At 42.8% G+C, this 17,466-nt stretch overlaps 1 protein-coding gene across 2 annotated transcripts in view; it reads right to left on the bottom strand.

Annotated features, from left to right (window-relative positions):
- The window catches only part of BAZ1B (bromodomain adjacent to zinc finger domain 1B), an 83,496-nt gene that overhangs the window by 7,104 nt on the left and 58,926 nt on the right, over positions 1-17,466 (bottom strand). For both annotated transcript variants that reach the window (XM_025378532.1, XM_025378533.1), the window contains exons 12-16: positions 16,949-17,126; positions 13,304-13,486; positions 4,591-4,738; positions 2,990-3,137; positions 738-853 (exon numbers count right to left, since the gene is read on the bottom strand). In XM_025378532.1, coding sequence (XP_025234317.1) covers positions 738-853; positions 2,990-3,137; positions 4,591-4,738; positions 13,304-13,486; positions 16,949-17,126 — 773 coding nt within the window. The remainder of the gene's footprint in view (positions 1-737; positions 854-2,989; positions 3,138-4,590; positions 4,739-13,303; positions 13,487-16,948; positions 17,127-17,466) is intronic.

The raw sequence follows: 17,466 nt of genomic DNA, 5'->3' as shown, positions 1-17,466 counted from the left end.
GGGGAAAAAAAAAAAAAAAAAAAAAAAAAAAAAAAAAAAAAAAGGTGTATTTTGGAAAGAGGTAGCCTGTTAAAAGAAAGGCCAGACAAGAGGACATTAGCCACGAACACAAGACTCTCCAACGGTCATGAGAAATGAACATGAGAGAATGAGAGTCAATGTGGTGAACACAAAACATGATGCCTTTTTTCCTACAGGCACCTAGTGAGAACAGATCTGAACCTTCCTAACATCCTTCCCCCTAAGCCTTCAAACAATCAGTCATCTCTTTTTAAACCAGCAAAGCTATAGCCCTGCACACTGCAGGGAGGAGAAAATCACTGTAACCAGAGAGAAAAAGTCACTCTCTGAAAGCAGCGATAAAACAACAGCCAAAAGAACTGTTAGGAGATGGCAATGGGCCGAGAACTTCCTTCCCCACTGTCCCCATATGCCAAGGAGCTGAGAACCAGCAGCCTTGGCATAAATATACTTGGGACCATGAATTCTACTGAATCTTAGAGCAAGTGGGCTGATGTTACTGAGACCAAGCCACCTTCCCTCCTACCAGGCAGGTAGTTAAATGCCATCTTGGAAACCCATTTAAACCCACAGCAGCTAAGTTACGCCACAGTCACAACACGAGAGAAAAGGAAGAGAGCAAGCCGGCCACACTACCTACTGCCAAGCCAGCCTTTCCAAGCGTTCCAAGCTTAGAAGACTGTGAAATCAACTACAAAGGAAGACAAAATACTTACATCGCAAACCAGCCACTTCATAATCTTCTTCCTCCTCCTCCTCTTCTTCCTCCTCTTCCTCTTCATCACTCTCATCATCTTCACTGTCCTCAGAAGCAGACTCTTCAGTATAGTTCCTGTGGGTAGAAAAAATAATGTAGGGAACACAGTTGTAGCCCAAAGTGGTCCTAAGAAAGGTTCAAATCCCATAGGGATCAGAAAACTTCTCTTCACAGACTAGATATGTATAATGTATGGACAATACAGAGAGGGAACCTGAATGTAAGACAGGAGAGTTTTTCACAGAAATGAAAAACGAAGTTTCAACAGCATGCCTCCTGCTGCCAGGCCACAGACAGTTTGGACAAGATACCAACGGCAACAGAAATCAAGACCAAAATGCAATCCTACCCTTCCCCACACAAAGCAATACAAAACACTATTTCTTTTGTCTCACAAAAAGAACCAGATAATGTAACACATCAGGTACTAAAAGCTGTCCCCACCTCTGAGGTGGACTGAAAGAATAAACAGAGCCCAGACAGGTGTGACTTCACCTTCATGGCCCCCTTCCAAGAGCTGAAACAGCTTGCAGATGACCATAACATCAAAGCAGTGGTAATCCCAGCTCGGAACAGCTGGTCCAAAGCCCCACCATTTCAGAGCAACATATCTCATCTCTTAAGTGCAGCTGGGATGGAGTGCGAAAGAACCTGCTAATACTGTTAAGGTGGGGTCAGGATCAAACAGCTCTGCCCTTTAGAAGGAAGCCCAGGCCGGGTACAGTGGCTTATGCCTGTAATCCCAACACTTTGGGAGGCTGAGGCAGGTGGATCACCTAAAGTCGGGAGTTCGAGATCAGCCTGACCAACATGGAGAAACCCCATCTCTACTAAAAATGCAAAATTAGCAGGGTGTGGTGGCGCATGCTTGTAATCCCAGCTACTGGGGGTTGAGGCAGGAGAATCGCTTGAACCAGCGCCATCGCACTGCAGCCTGGGCAACAAGAGCTAAACCCCATCTCAAAAAAGAGAAGCCCAAGCCAGAGTGCCTATAAGCTGCCCATTTTACAACCCCAAATTTCAATGTGGGAAACAATAGTATTATCTTGGGCAAATATAAGGTGTCTCCTCCTCTTTACAAGGCCCTGTGTTTGGCCTTATTGAGGATTCAGGTAAAAAACAAAGCACAACCTCTACTCTCAGGGAATTCATAATCTCATGGGAGACAGACATGTATAAAACCAGAGACAAGATCCATGCACCAAAATACTATTTCAGAAAATGAAGGTTCAGCTGGAACACAGAGGAGAAACCATGAAGTCTAAGGATGCAAGCACTTTTCAAAAGAGCAATGAAATGTCAGCAAAGCCATGGGCAATTTACCCACTGGGAATTCTGGGCAGAGAATGCTCCCAGCTGGGAGAAAGGCACAAGAGGAAAGGATGAACAATAAATAGTCTGTAACAAGCACACAGATATGGGATCTAAAGCTAACTGAAAACCCAGGCTGGTGTTGTATAAGAGTCTCAGAAGTGAGGACAGGAGTTGGGACTTTATTCTAGAGGCAAGGGGAAGACTGGAAGTTTGTGATCAGGAACGTGAGCAGATCGTTGCCTTGTGCACAGCATTCTGGTATCGCAATAGATGGGTGGATAAGAGGGGAGAAGATGTGATATAAGAAAGAGGAGTTGAGAAGCCTTTGGTGACAGATGTAGAAGGGACAAAAGTAGAAGGGACAAATGAGAGCAGAGACTATGGAGAATGGAGCGCAAGAAACTGGATCATAAAACATCTGGGCATTGGACTGATATCGTGGCAAATTAATGGGTATGTAGGATGAGGGAGAGACATTCATGTTCAAGTTGACACCCAAGTTCTACTCATGATAGGGAAGAAAACATTATGTATGGGTAAGGAAGGTAATCAGTGTGAGATTTTTAGCAGTGGGTGATTGCAGAAGTAATCATGAAGACACAGGAAGTGGGCAACAGGAGGCTAAAGGCAGAGAGAGAGATTTCATTACTTGAGAAGAAGGTATGGTCAAGAAGACAGAGAATGTGGCTGGCAGTGAAAACTAGAAATGTCAACATTCAGCTAAAATTAGATCAGAGTCCTTTGAGCTCCTATTGAAGTACTGTAAATGATCAGTTTCTGCTCCCAAAAGATGAACTTAAAGCTCCTTAGACTCATTCTGTTTGAATAACTCAAGCTTAATTATAACAGCTATTCATATTTATTCATTCAATTATTTTTAAAAGAAAAGATTCTCACCTGCCACGGGAGTTGCGCCTGGCAGTAGCGGGCTGGCAAGCTGGGCACTGCCACTCACCATCTGGTACTTCATAGAGGGCCGGCCTCAGACAAAACAGGTGGAAGGCTTTATTACACTCATCACACAAGATCAATTTGTCATCCTCACCTGCAAAGAGATAAATGTGAATAGCATTGTTAGGAGCACAGCAGCAGTCAATGAGCTGTAAGGAAGAGGCAATCACCCTATAATTCACGGCACACGAGAAGACATGTTCCATAGAATGCTACCCAGCTGCTGTTTTGTAAATGCAGGCATTTTCTAAAAAGAAATATAGCATAACTTAAGACTACAGATAATTTAGGAATCAGCTCTCCTAATTTATATCCCAAAACCTACCCATGGCTAAGACAGGACAGTTAACAATTACTAAGAGGCACAAAAAACCCAAGTGAGAGCAGGAAATTTTGCTGCTCTTTTGACCTCCTCAAACGTTTCTCAACTTATGCCTAATGGGTTCTCTCTCTCTGTTTTTTTTTTTTTTTTTTGAGACAGTCTTGCTCTGTCGCCCAGGCTGGAGTGCAGTTGCACAATCTTGGCTCACTGCAACCTCCGCCTCCCAGGTTCAAGTGATTCTCCTGCTTCAGCCTCCCAAAGTGCTGGGATTACAGGCGTGAGCCACCATGCCTGGCCCCTGACGGGTTCCCTTATATTCGAAAAAGTGTTGTGCTGAGTCAACTTAATATGGTCATCTCTCCTTCCAACCTTCATTCTAGAGCAATTGAACGCTTTACAGCAACTGAATTTTACGTAGATCTTTTCATCTCTAACCTAACTCAGAAAATAACTCTAGCCAATGAAAAGCCAATCACAAAAGGGCTTCTAGCCATGAAGTTCCTTTTGCACACACGAGACTGCATGCTTCTCACTTTAACTGGACCACCTTCTGCTGAAAGCACGTACCTTACTTCACAGATGACAAAAGTTCTGAGCCAATCAAAGGATATAAAACTAAACTAAAATAGTTAAAAGGATTAACTAATTTTGTTTTCTGTAGAAAATCAGGAGATTGAAGAGATCAATTGCTTTTATGTTACGCTCTACAATGAGGAACAAAGGGTGTGCTCTGATTCCCTGGCATGACATTTCAAAGACTGGCATGTTACAGACCTCCAGGAGAGTAAAATCTATACCATACTTATATTCTGTGTACACAAAATTCTTTTGGGTAGAAATGAAGATCTTGGGAATAGAAATCCTACCCCTGCCGGGCATGGTGGCTCACGCCTGTAATCCCAGCACTTTGGGAGGCTGAGGCGGGTGGATCACCTGAGATCGGGAGTTGGAGACCAGCCTGACCAACATGGATAAACCCTGTCTCTACTAAAAATACAAAATTAGCTGGGTGTGGTGACACATGCCTACAATCCCAGCTACTAGGGAGGCTGAGGCAGGAGAATCGCTTGAACCCGGGAGGCGGAGGTTGCGGTGAGCTGAGATTGTGCAACTGTACTCCAGCCTGGGCGACAGAGCAAGACTCTGTCTCAAAAAAAAAGAAAAGAAAAGAAAAGAAATTCTACTCCCTAATACACCCACATAAGCAAATTTGATTTAAATATACCTTTCTTTCGACAAACTTTGCACCTAGCATTTTCTGCAGACATATCCCACTTGATACAGGCATCAAGCATTCCAAGCAGCACGTGCATCCTGGAGAAAGTCTGAGCTTCCCGGATTGCTGTCTTCCATTTCTCCAGTGCAGACGCAACCTAAACAGAGACCAAACCAGGCTAGCATTACTACAGTGACCAAAGACACTGAGAGAGAACTAGGAACAGGTGACAGTATGAGTGAATTCTGAGGACACTTGCCTCCTAGAACTTCACTAATCTAAACTATTTATTCTTACAGAAAAAATCAAGGCTCCAAAGGGTGAAAAAAACTTGCCAAAGGTCACACAGAGATGCAGTGGGAATGGATGGATGACTGGGGACAAGCATCTTCTAGGGACCAAGACTCAGTATAATTTAAAAATAGGATCACCTGTATGCTGTAAATGCTATAATGCAACAATTTTATACAGCTAATAAAACTCTGATTTAAAAGATAATAACCTACCACAACACCACCAATCCAGTACCACAGCTGGATTTCAATGCCCTGCCCAAAGCAAAGAGGTCCTTGTGCAGTAATGAATCTCCTAAAGGAAAAGAGCCAGTTACCCCGGAAGGCCATGGGCTTTAAAATACAGGTGCCAAGGAACAAAGATAGCCGAATTTGTTCCGAAGTGGGGTACTACACAGACTGGGGTGAGGGATGAGGGGAACAGGGCTGCTTTTTCTCTTTCCTATAGAAATAGAGAATCACAGGCCGGGCGCGGTGGCTCAAGCCTGTAATCCCAGCACTTTGGGAGGCCGAGACGGGCGGATCATGAGGTCAGGAGATCGAGACCATCCTGGCTAACACGGTGAAACCCCGTCTCTACTAAAAAATACAAAAAACTAGCCGGGCGAAGTGGCGGGTGCCTGTAGTCACAGCTACTCGGGAGGCTGAGGCCGGAGAATGGCGTGAACCCGAGAGGAGGAGCTTGCAGTGAGCTGAGATCCGGCCACTGCACTCCAGCCTGGGGGACAGAGCAAGACCCCGTCTCCAAAAAAAAAAAAAAAAAAAAAAAGAAATAGAGAATCACAGAGAGCCCTGTGCATATAAATTTATGGGTAACAAGTACTATAAACACACACACACAAATCTACATTTAAGAAGCTGCTGAAGTTCAACTGGAAACTGACTGATTCCTTACTCCAACCTCCGTTGTAGATATTTCAACATCTGCTTTGAGAAACAGCAATCTCCTCCCTTACTTTTGCAGAGCTCCACAGTAAACTGAGGTCCACAATCACAGCTGCCTTGCTGTCTTCTCCCCTGATAAATGGAGAGCTGACAGACACTACTGCAGATTCTTTTCTTGAGAGGATAATCCAAATCTTTTCAATGGAACATCAATGTAAGAATTTTAGGTTCAGTTCTTTAAAAGTGCTTGAGAACTGGCAGGGAATGACTACAAATAGGCTTTGCTGTCCTCTAGCGGACACTCACATGTAGTGCACACAGTATGGAAGGAAACAGTCCTGGGCAGTCCTGCTTTTTACTATTTCCTATCAATGCTAAAATCTCAGCATACAACAGCTTATCTGACCTCATTAAAACTTTTTTTTTTTAATTTGAAGGTATTTTGGGAATAGGCTTATTTAACCTTTTTTAAAAAAACAAATTTTAAATAGTATCACATAGTAATAGGTAGCCCTTGTAACTGGCTTCTTTCACTAAGCATGTTTCTAGGTTCATTCGCAAAGCATGTAACAATACTTCCATCAGTTTTACTGCTGAACAATATCTCACTGAATAGATGTTCCACATTCTGTTTATACACTCATCAGCTGACAGATATCTGGGCTGCTTCCGTATTTTGGTTATTCAGAATCACCCCATCTTACGATGGGTCAGACCTATGACTTCACAATGGTGCAAAAGTGATACACATTCAGCTGGGCGCAGTGGCTCACGCCTGTAATACCAGCACTTCAGGAGGCTGAGGCGGGCGGATCACAAGGTCAGGAGTCTGAGACTAGACTGGCCAATATGGTGAAACCAGGTCTCTACTGGTTTTTGTAAAAATACAAAAATTAGCCGGGCATGGTGGTGCACGCCTGTAGTCCCAGCTACTTGGGAGGCTAAGGCAGAAGAATCATTTGAATCCGAGAGGTGGAGGTTGCAGTGAGCCAAGATTGTGCCATTGCACTCCAGCCTGGGCGACAGAGTGAGATTCCGTCTCAAAGAAAACCAAAAAAAAAGTGATACACCTTCAGTGGGCTCCTCGATTTATGATAGGGTTACACCCAGATAAAACCATCGGAAATTATAAATACTGTAAGTCAAATAATGGGTTTATTGTGACACAGACCCATCCTAAATTCAGGAGTATCTGTAATCAGGATGTCAGGACAAATGCCACTAGAGTAAACAATCAAACAAAACCCAGGATTTTGCCAAATAATAGTCTTTTCTATTTAATTCAATAAAACAAAATAAGCATTAAAAACTGAAATCATCCACTATTACAAAAAGATTTGAGAGAGAATCCATTTTTATAAATAAGGAAACTGAATCCCAGATTAGAGACTGATAGAAGCTCATGCAACAGCCTAGTGCCAGCTGAAAAAACTTTGGCCCTTGCTAAGTAGAAACCTTCAAAGCAAAGAGCAGTGGAAAATTTCAAAGCTGTGGTTGAGTTGACCTCTGGTGGGGAACCACAGGGCATAATGCCATTTTAATGCAGAACACTGCTAAACTACTTAGTAGGCAGCCTAGCTGATTTTCCAAGAAACTCTTCCATGCTTTCCATTTATGTACTGTGTCTGGACCTGCAAAGTTCTCACATTTTCCTCCCCAACTAAGCTAAGAACAAATCTCATCTGACAAACTGAGTTTACTTCACTGTGGAACACGGGACTCAAGAAGTTAATGAGAATCCTACAGTGACGGATGAGTTCTCAATGAGAAGAAAGCACTGCTGCAGGAAAAGAAATGGAAAGGACAGATGTGACTCTTGGACAGATCACATCAAGAAACTCTTCTGTATTCAACTTGAGCTAAAAACAAAACCTATGTAGTAGTAAGACTAAAACTTATGCCTAATGAGAAGAGATTTAGCTAAGGAGACTGTTGTTAACTGTTTAGTATCTTAGACATCATCTAAAAGGTTACCTAGGTGCTATATACAGTCATTTAAAAGGAACACAGGGCCAGATGCTGTGGCTCCTGCTTGTAATCCTAGCACTCTGGGAGGCCAAGGCAGGTGGATCACTTGAGCCCCAGAGTTCAAAACCAGCAACATGGTAAAACCTTGCCTCTACAAAAAATACAGAAAACAGCCAGGTATGGTGGCACATGCCTGTGGTCCCAGTTACTTGGGAGGCTGAGGTGGAAGGAACACCTGAATCTAGGAGTTTGAGGCTGTAGTGAGCCAAGATTGCACCATTGCATACACCAGCCTCAGTGACAGAGTGAGACCCTGTTATTCACTCATAAATAAAATAAGCATAGGCTGGGGCATGGTCGCTCACACCCATAATCCCAGCACTTTGGGAGGCCAAGGTGGGAGGAGTACTGGAGCCCAGGAGTTCAAGACCAGCCTGGGCAACGTAGGGAAAACCCTTCTCTACAAAATAAATAAATACATAAAAATTTAAAAATTTGCCAGGAATTGTGGCAGGCACCTGTAGTTCCAGCTACTCGGGAAGCTGAGGTGGGAGGATCACGAGCCTGGAGTTTGAGGCTGCAAAGAGCCATGATCTTGCTACTGCACTTGAACCTGGGCAAAAGAGTGAGAACCCATCCCAAAAAGTAAAGAAATTTTTAAAAATAAAAGAAACACAGGAAGTTGAAAACTAAATCCCAGCAAGATAATGACATACCACATAGTAAGTGTCTGAGCTTAAGTAATGAATTAAACTTTTATCTAAACTGAATTTTCTTTCTCCACCCTGCTTACCTCTTATCCAAAATTATCCTCCCCATATCACATATCATCCTCGGCCTCAGGAAGAAATGTAGGGGGAACACGACAATTATGTACAAACATATGATAAGCTTTGGAAAGGACAGCAGACTCACTCTATGTAAATGGGGAGGACAAACAAGAACCAGCTGTCAGTGACAAAGAGGCCAATTTCAGTTTTATGCTGCCCCCCCCAAGACCTGATCCATTCCTATACATTCTTCAAAACCCATCCTCTTCTGTCTGGGAAGTTTTCTCTAGTGTGTCCTGGGTATCCCTCACAGTAAGCCTGAGTACTGCTCTTTCTCATCATTACTGGTCACACCACGGTAAGGGTCCCCCGCTGGTCTCACACTCAAACTGAGTTCCCTGAAAGCAAGAACTTAAGGATTCATTTTTTTTGAGACAGAGTCTTGCTCTGTTGCCAGGCTGGAGTGCAGTGGCGTGATCTGAGCTCACTGCAACCTCTGTCTCCTGGGCTCAAGTGATTCTCTTGCCTCAGCCTCCTGAGTAGCTGGGACTACAGGCTTGCATGACCACACCCAGCTGTGTGTGTGTGTGTGTGTGTTTGTGTATATACTTTTTTTTTTTTTTTTTTTTATAGAAGAAATGGGTTTTCACCATGTTGGCCAGGCTGGTCTCGAACTCCTGACTTCATGATCTGCTCACCTCAGCCCCCCAAAGTGCTGGGATTACAGGTGTGAGCCACCATACCCGGCCCTGAACTTAAAGGCTTTTTTACTCATCTCTGTAAAACCTCCAAACTTAGTAATGACTGGCACAAGCAGGCAGCAGGCCTGTACAAGATCTCTGTAAACACACACACAAAAAAAAAAAAAAAAAAAAAGGAAAGAAAGAAGGGAGGGAGGGAGAGGCAAATCTAAAATTAGTGACAAGTATTCCACACTAAATAATGGTTAGGACCTCTCCCATAATGTAGTGCTCTCAAATTCTTTTCTTCACAAATAATCTTAAGCAGAAATCTAATACACAAAACAGACAAAAATGGAGCTGCTAGTTATTCTAACAAGTTTCATATTTATTAATAAGTAACACAGAAATTAAAAGATCAAATGTGGCTCGGCCAAGTGGCTCATGCCTGTAATCCCAGCACTTTGGGAGGCCAGGGTGGGTGGATCACTTCAACCCAGGAGTTCAAGACCAGCCTGCCCAACACAGCGAGTCCCCATCTCTACAAAAAATTTAAAAATTGGTTGGGGGCGTGGTGGCACTCGCCTGTAGTCCCAGGTACTCAGGGGAGGCTGAGGTGGGATGATCGCCTGAGCCCAGGAGTTTGAGGCTGCAGTGAGCCATGACTGCACCACTGCACTCCAGCCTGGACAGCAGAGACCCAGTTTCTAAAGAAACACAATATAAAATAAGAAAAGAGCAAATATGACATCGGGTAGATCTGTGTGGACTAACAGAACAGAGTGGACAGGTGTCTAGGATATACTGATAAGTGAGAAACTGAAGAATATTATGTATGCATAGTAAGATTCCATTTTGTAAAAAATCCAACAAATCTTTGTACATACGTAAAATGGACACTAAACTATTAAAAAAGTGACATCCTTGGGCAGTGAAACTAGGGTGGGAGTTATATATTTTACTTACCTCTCATTTTATTTACTTACAATAATAAAGCATGCTACATTTAAAAATAAAAAGTGAGGAAACTGGATATCTAATATGAAAAAAATGAAGCTGAAGCCTTACCTTCTACCACTGACAAAAATTAACTCAAATGGATCAACGACCTAAATGTAAACGCTAAACTATAAAATATTTAGAAAAAAACAAGAGAAAGAAAGGTTCATGACACTGAATCTGGCAATGATTCGAATATGACATCAAAAGTGAAGGCAACAATGATAAAAAAATAGGTTAAGTTAGACTCCATGCAAATGAAATGCTTGTATGCAAAGGACACTATCAACAGAATGAAAAGGCTACCCACGGAATGGGAGGCTATATTTGCAAATCATATATCTGAAAAACGGTTATTATCAAGAACACATAAAGAACTCATACAACTCAACAACAAAAAAACCCAATTTAAAAATGGGCAAAGGACTTGAATATACATTTCTCCAAATAAGGTAGAGAAATGGACAATAAGCACATGAAAAGATGCTCAACATCATAAATCATTAGAGAAAAAGAAATCAAAACAAAATGAGATACAACTTCATATCCATTAGGATGGATACTATTAAAGAAACAGGATGAAGGCCGGGCACGGTGGCTGAGGCCTGTAATGCAGCGCTTTGGGAGGCCAAGGCAGGCGGACCACCTGAGATCAGGAGTTCGAGACCAGCCTGGCCAACATGGTGAAACCATATCTCGACTAAAACTACAAAAAAAATTAGCCAGGAGTGGTGGTGCACACCTGTACTCCCAGCTACTTGGAAAGCTGAGGTAGGAGAATTGCTTGAACCCAGGAGAGTTTGCAGTGAGCCAAGATCACACCACTGCACTCCAGCCTTGGCGACAGAGGGAGACGCTGTCTCAAAAAAAAAAAAAAAAAAGTATTGGCAAGAATGTGGAAAAACCAGAACCCTCATGAGTTGCTAGAGGGAATGTAAAATGGTATAGTCACTGTAGGAAAGCGTATAGTGGTTACTCAGAAAAGTTAAACATTGAATTACCATATGATCCAGCAATCCCACTACTGGGTATACATTAAAAAAAAAAATTAGAAGCAGGTACTCAAATATTTGTTTTTGTGGTTTTCTTTTTTTTCTTTTTTTTTTTTTTGAGATGGAGTTTCGCTCTGTCACCCAGGCTGGAATGCATTGGCTCCATCTCTGCTCACTGTAGCCTCAGCCTCCTGAGTTCAAGCGATTCTCCTGCCTCAGCCTCCCTAAGAGCTGGGAATACAGGTGTGCGCCACCATGCCCTGCTAATTTTTGTATTTTTAGTAGAGACGGGGTTTCACTATGTTGGCCAGGCTGGTCTCAAACTCCTGACCTCAGGTGATCCGCCCACCTCGGCCTCCCAAAGTGCTGAAATTACAAGCGTGAGCCACTGTGCCCTGCCGGGACTCATATTTGTACACCCATGTTCACAGCAACATTATTCACAATAGCCAAAGACAGAAGCAACCCAAGTGAGTGGATCAACAAAATGTGGTACACAGACATGATATAGTAAATATATTTGGTCTTTCTCCGCAGACTAAAACCTTAATAGGAGTGTCTTTCGTTATTCAGAGGAGCCCCTTTGGATCACACCTAAATTTATGCTAATGAGGCTTTCGGTGAGACCTCTAGTTATGAGGCTGGTCACCAGAAAGACCAGACAATTAGAAGGCTGGAATGTTCAGCCCTACCCACAAGTTCCTGAAAGGTAGGAGGAAGGGGAGACTTGGGAGATTAAGCTCTACAACGATACTGGAACAAGATTTGATCAGCTTCAGGTAACACACTCGGAAGTTGGGAGGAAGGAGTGTTCAGAGAACACATGAAAGCCCCACGTACCCCTGCTCCGCCACCTTCCTTGTTCCATGCATGTCTTCCATCTGGCTATTCCTGAGTAGTATCCTTCAAAATGACCCGGTTAACCTAAGTAAAATGCTTTCCCGGGTTCTGTCAGGTATTCTAGCAAATTATCAAACTTAAGGAGAGGGCCGTGAGAATCCTAAATGTATAGATGGTACAGGTGGCAACGTGGGACTTGCAACTGGCATCTGAAGTGAGAACAGTCTTGTGGGACTGAGCACTTTAACTTGCAGGATCTGACACAAACTACAAGTAGATACAGTCAGAATTAAACTGAATTTTAAGAGTAGTTGGTACAGCAGAGAACTGGAGAGTTGCTTAGGGTGGTAAAAACCCCACATATTTGGTGTCAGAAGTGTATGAAAAAGTTCTGAAGACTGATGGTGGTGATGGTTGCAAAACAACGTGAATATACTTAATGCCACAGAATCGTACACATAAAAATGGTAAATTTCGGCTGGACATGGTGGTTCACGCCTGTAATCCCAGCACTTTCGGAGGCTGAGGTGGGCGGATCACCTAAAGTTAGGAGTTCGAGACCAGCCTGGCCAAAATGGTGAAATCCTGTCTCTACAAAAAATTCAAAAATCAGCCAGGCATGGTGGCATGCACCTGTAATCCCAGCTACTTGGGAGGCTGAGGCAGGGGAATTGCTTGAACCTGGGAGGTAGATGTTGCAATGAGCTGAGATTATGCCACTACACTCCAGCCTAGGCAATAGAGTGGGACTCTTTCTCAAAAAAAAAAAAAAAAAGTAAATTTGTATGTTATGCATACTTTTAACCATGATTTAAAAAATATCTAGAGCAAGCATGGCTGGGCACAGTGGCTCATGCTTATAATCGAACTTTGAGAGGCTAAGGTGGGAGGATAGCTTAAAGCCTGAAGTTCAAGGTTACAGTGAGTTATAATCAAATCACTGCATACCAGCTTGCACAAGAGCAAAACCCTGTCTCTCAAAATTAACTAAACAAATTTTTAACGTGTTTAAAGTCACCACCACCACCTTTTAAAAAAAGAAAGCAAACTCTGGTTAAAGGTGGGAAGGCTACATCCACTGTGACCACCACCTAATGACCAAGAAGCAGGGCTGCACTCCACAGGCCAGTGTGAAAACCACAAGAAGGGGTAGAAAGTGATTAAAAAAAAAAAAAAGGAACACTCACTCAGGGCACAGTGCCTACAGTAGCTAAAATGCATAGGGTTATATTATTTTAAGACCAAATCACACTCACCTACACAATCACAAACTACAACTTCAAACAACAAAATACCTTTGCTTCCTCTACCATTTTCTTCTCTTCATCCACTTCCTCAGTTTTTGCTGAATCTTCGCTTTGGAGTTTTCTTCTCTTTTGCTTGGGAGCCATGAAGCCTTGGAGAAATTTCTTTATGACACTGGCCTGAAGGGCAATCACACACTCACCAAAATCCTTCAACTTCTCTAATGAAATGACCTATAGGAAAGGATTTTAAAACCAGACTGAGAGAAGGCCAAGAGGAAGATGAAAAGAATCCATCCTCAAATTCAAATAAATCTAGACTCAAATGCCACATAACATTCATTTAACAAAATCAAGAGCCACATACCATTAATTTAATTGTGCTCCTCAGTTCGCTGCATGGCTTATGTATTTTAAAGTAGCTGACTGGTCGGGCGTGGTGGCTCACATCTGTAATCCCAGCATTTTGGGGGGCCAAGGCGGGCGGATCACCTGAGGTCAGGAGTTCGAGACCACTTTGGCCAACATGGCAAAACCCCATCTCTACTAAAAATAGAAAAATTAGCCAGGCGTGGTGGCATGTGCCTGTAATCCCAGCTACTCGGAAAGCTGAAACAGGAGAATCACTTGAACCCTGGAAGCAGAGGTTGCAGTGAGCCGAGATCGTGCAACTGTACTCCAGCCTGCGTGACACAGCGAGATTCCGTCTCAGAAAAAAAAAAAAAAGTACTTAACTACTTCCCTTTTGCCAGCTAAGGGATCCACCAAATGAGTTACATAGTTGATTCATTCAATAATGACTGAGTGTCTACTATGTTTAAACTATAATCTTTTTTTTTTTTTGAGACGGAGTCTGGCTCTGTTGCCCAGGCTGGAGTGTAGTGGCCGGATCTCAGCTCACTGCAAGCCCCGCCTCCCGGGTTCACGCCATTCTCCTGCCTCAGCCTCCCGAGTAGCTGGGACTACAGGCGCCCGCCACCTCGCCTGGCTAATTTTTTTTGTATTTTAGTAGAGACGGGGTTTCACCGTGTTAGCCAGGATGGTCTCAATCTCCTGAACTCGTGATCCGCCCGTCTCGGCCTCCCAAAGTGCTGGGATTACAGGCTTGAGCCACCGCGTCCGGCCCCATGTTTAAACTATAATCTTAAGGCAAAGACACTCTGAGAAAGTAAAATAAAAATTTGCTGACTTTCCAACTTAATAATTTTTTTAAAAAATTTTTTTCATATTTGTAACTTGCTTCCAGCATGTAACTAACTACATGTAAGGTAGTGTGTTTTACAAACTTGATCTCCTTTTTTTTTTTTAAAGAGACAGGTCTCACTGGGTCACCAAGGCAGAAGTGCAGCAATCACAACTCAGTGCAGCCTTGAACTCCTGGGCTCAGGTGATCCTCTTGCCTCAGCCTCCCCATTAGCTGGGATCCCAGGTACATGGCATCATACCTGGCTAATTTTTCAAAATTCTTGCGCAGGCTGGTCTCAAACTCCTGGCCTCAAGCGATCCTCGTGCTTCACTGATCTCTTTTTAAGCCTCACATCTACCCAATAGATGAGGAAACAGAAGTTTGGCCACTTCATCAAAATCATGTGCCCAACCAGGTGTGGTGGTGGCATATGCCTGTAGTCCCAGCTACTCGGGAGACTGAGGCAGGAGTTTGAGGCTGCTGTCAGCTATGATCTGTGAATAGCCACTGCACTTCAGACTGGGTAAGAATAACAAGACCCATCTCTTTTTTTTGAGACAGAGTTTTGCTCTTGTCGTTCAGGCTGGAGTGCAATGGCACAATCTTGGCTTACTGCAACCTCCACCTCCCGGGTTCAAGCAATTCTTCTGCCTTAGCCTCCCAAGTAGCTGGGATTACAGGCATGTGCCACCACATCCAGCTAATTCTTGTATTTTTAGTAGAGACGAGGTTTCTCTATGCTGGTCAGGCTGGTCTTGAACTCCCAACCTCAGGTGATCTGCCTACCTCGGCCTCCCAAAGTGCTGGGATTACAAGCGTGAGCCACCACATCCGGACAAACAAGACCTATCTCTTAAAAGATCAATTAATTTAAAAATAAAAAGAAAAGAAATAAAAAATGTCCTTAAACACTATCTTATCAATCACATAAGATATGCCAATTAGAAGATAACATTTTAATAGTCACAAACAAAGAAAAATGATACCCCAATGTCAGCAAGATATAGGCCTGAATTTGGCACAAAGTAGGCAATTAATGAACATTTGCTACACAAAAAGTAAAAGTGTAACATCTGAAACCTGCAAGATCCTTTGGGTTCAATAATTCTTTTTAAAAAAATCATTAAGAACCATAAAGATGTTTCAATCTTTTTTCCCAGGAAACGTACCAAGAATTCACCACAAGATTAATTAAAAAGAAAAAATGTGCATATGTAAGATACACATATTATTTGCTTATTCTAATAGCAAAAAAAAAACCCCAAAAAAAAAACAACAAAAAAAAACCTGCTAGAAGAGTTGAAAAGTACTTATAAATTAGGAAAAATGGCATGGGGGGATGCAAATGAACCTGTTCATAAAAATCACAAAACCATAAGAGCACACACATTGGCTGGGTGAGGTGGCTCACACCTATAATCCTAACCCTTTGAGAGACTGAGATAGGAGGATCTCATGAAGCCAGGAGTTTGAGATCAGCCAGGGCAACATAGTGAGATTCTGTCTCTACAAAATTTTCCATTTGTGTGTGTGTGAAACAGGGTCTCTCTATGTTGCCCAGGCTGGTCTTGAACTCCTGGGCTCAAGCAATCCTCCTGCCTTGGCCTCCCAAAGTGCCGGGATTATGGGCGTGAGCCACCATGCCCAGTCTCTATAAAAAAATTCTAAAAATCAGCCAGGCAGGGGTTGCTTGTGCCTGTAGTCCCAACTACTTGGAACCCTGACATGGTAGAATCACTTAAGCAAAGGAATTTGAGGTTGCAGTGAGCAATGACTGTGTCACCATACTTCAGCCTAGGTAACAGAGAGGGACCTCATCTCTTTAAAAAGAAAAAAAAGACAAAACATGTCATAGTGCATGAGGAATTTGAAAAGACCCACAAATATTAATATGCCTAGAATTATGTGGACTTATTGATTTAAAATCAGTAAAAAAATGGTTTACAATAGTAATTGCTGCATAGTATTCACCAATCTTCGACACCTAAACCTACCTGCTACGGTGTATGGGATCTTTTGAGAAGTTTCACCCATCCCACTAAAGGGTCCCTCTGAGCACTAAAGGACAGGACTGTGATGACAGCCCACTGGACAACATGAGTCACGCCCAACATAAATAGAAATCTGAGCTGACTGAGTGTGAAGAATGGGCAAGTGCAGGATACACAAGCATGTTTTACACCTGAAAGCACAGGCATCGCAAGGGAAAGATGTGAAATGATGCTGTATGACTAGAGCCTCTACAATCAGTTTTCATCCACCTTAGTAGCAAAGCTCTTTTCATACCAAGGTTGTAAGCCAATTATTAAGCTTTTCTGGATACCAGCAAAAGATAACAAGGAAAAAATACATGTACGTAAAGTATTTTTGGTTCCATACACATCTTCCAAGACAAATCCAAACATCTGATTTCCAGGAAGGTCATGCTGGGAAGTCAAGAACAGCATCAGGGAACAACTTCAGATTGAGTTTCCATGAGTAATTCAAGGGGGATTTTCTTATATTCTTACCCGGGCTTCAAATTCTGATGTTTCTTCCACATATCCAAGTCCTCCTTTTTGTAACCTTGTTGCAACTTCAATGAGATCACTACGAAGAAAGTTTAAAAGCTCCTGGTTGCCATCACAGGATTTTAGACCCAAATTTGGTTTCCGAGCTAGATGAATAGAGTGAATAATGTCCTGGTATCTAGAAGATTTGGGACAAGAGAAAAGGGAAAGAAAGAAACCTTTTGAAGATGTTCTTTAAATTTCAATTACTTAACATTTTATTTCTAGAAAACTTACTTAGATCTCTTTCACCTCTCCCTGGTGTTTTTTCTTTTTTTTTTTCCTGAGACAGGGTCTTGCTCTGTCACACAGGCTGGAGTGCAAAGGTGCCATCACAGCTCACTGCACCTTCAAACTTCCGCACTCATGCAGTCCTCCGACCTGAGCCTACAGCTGGGATTACAAGGCATGTGCCTCCACACCTGGCTAATTTTTTTTATTTTTTGTAGGGATGGGGTCTTGCTTGCTATGTTGTGCAG

This window comes from Theropithecus gelada, chromosome 3 (genome assembly GCF_003255815.1).
Source record: "Theropithecus gelada isolate Dixy chromosome 3, Tgel_1.0, whole genome shotgun sequence".
Classification (NCBI taxonomy): domain Eukaryota; kingdom Metazoa; phylum Chordata; class Mammalia; order Primates; family Cercopithecidae; genus Theropithecus; species Theropithecus gelada.
This window is presented reverse-complemented; position numbering and strand designations above follow the sequence as displayed.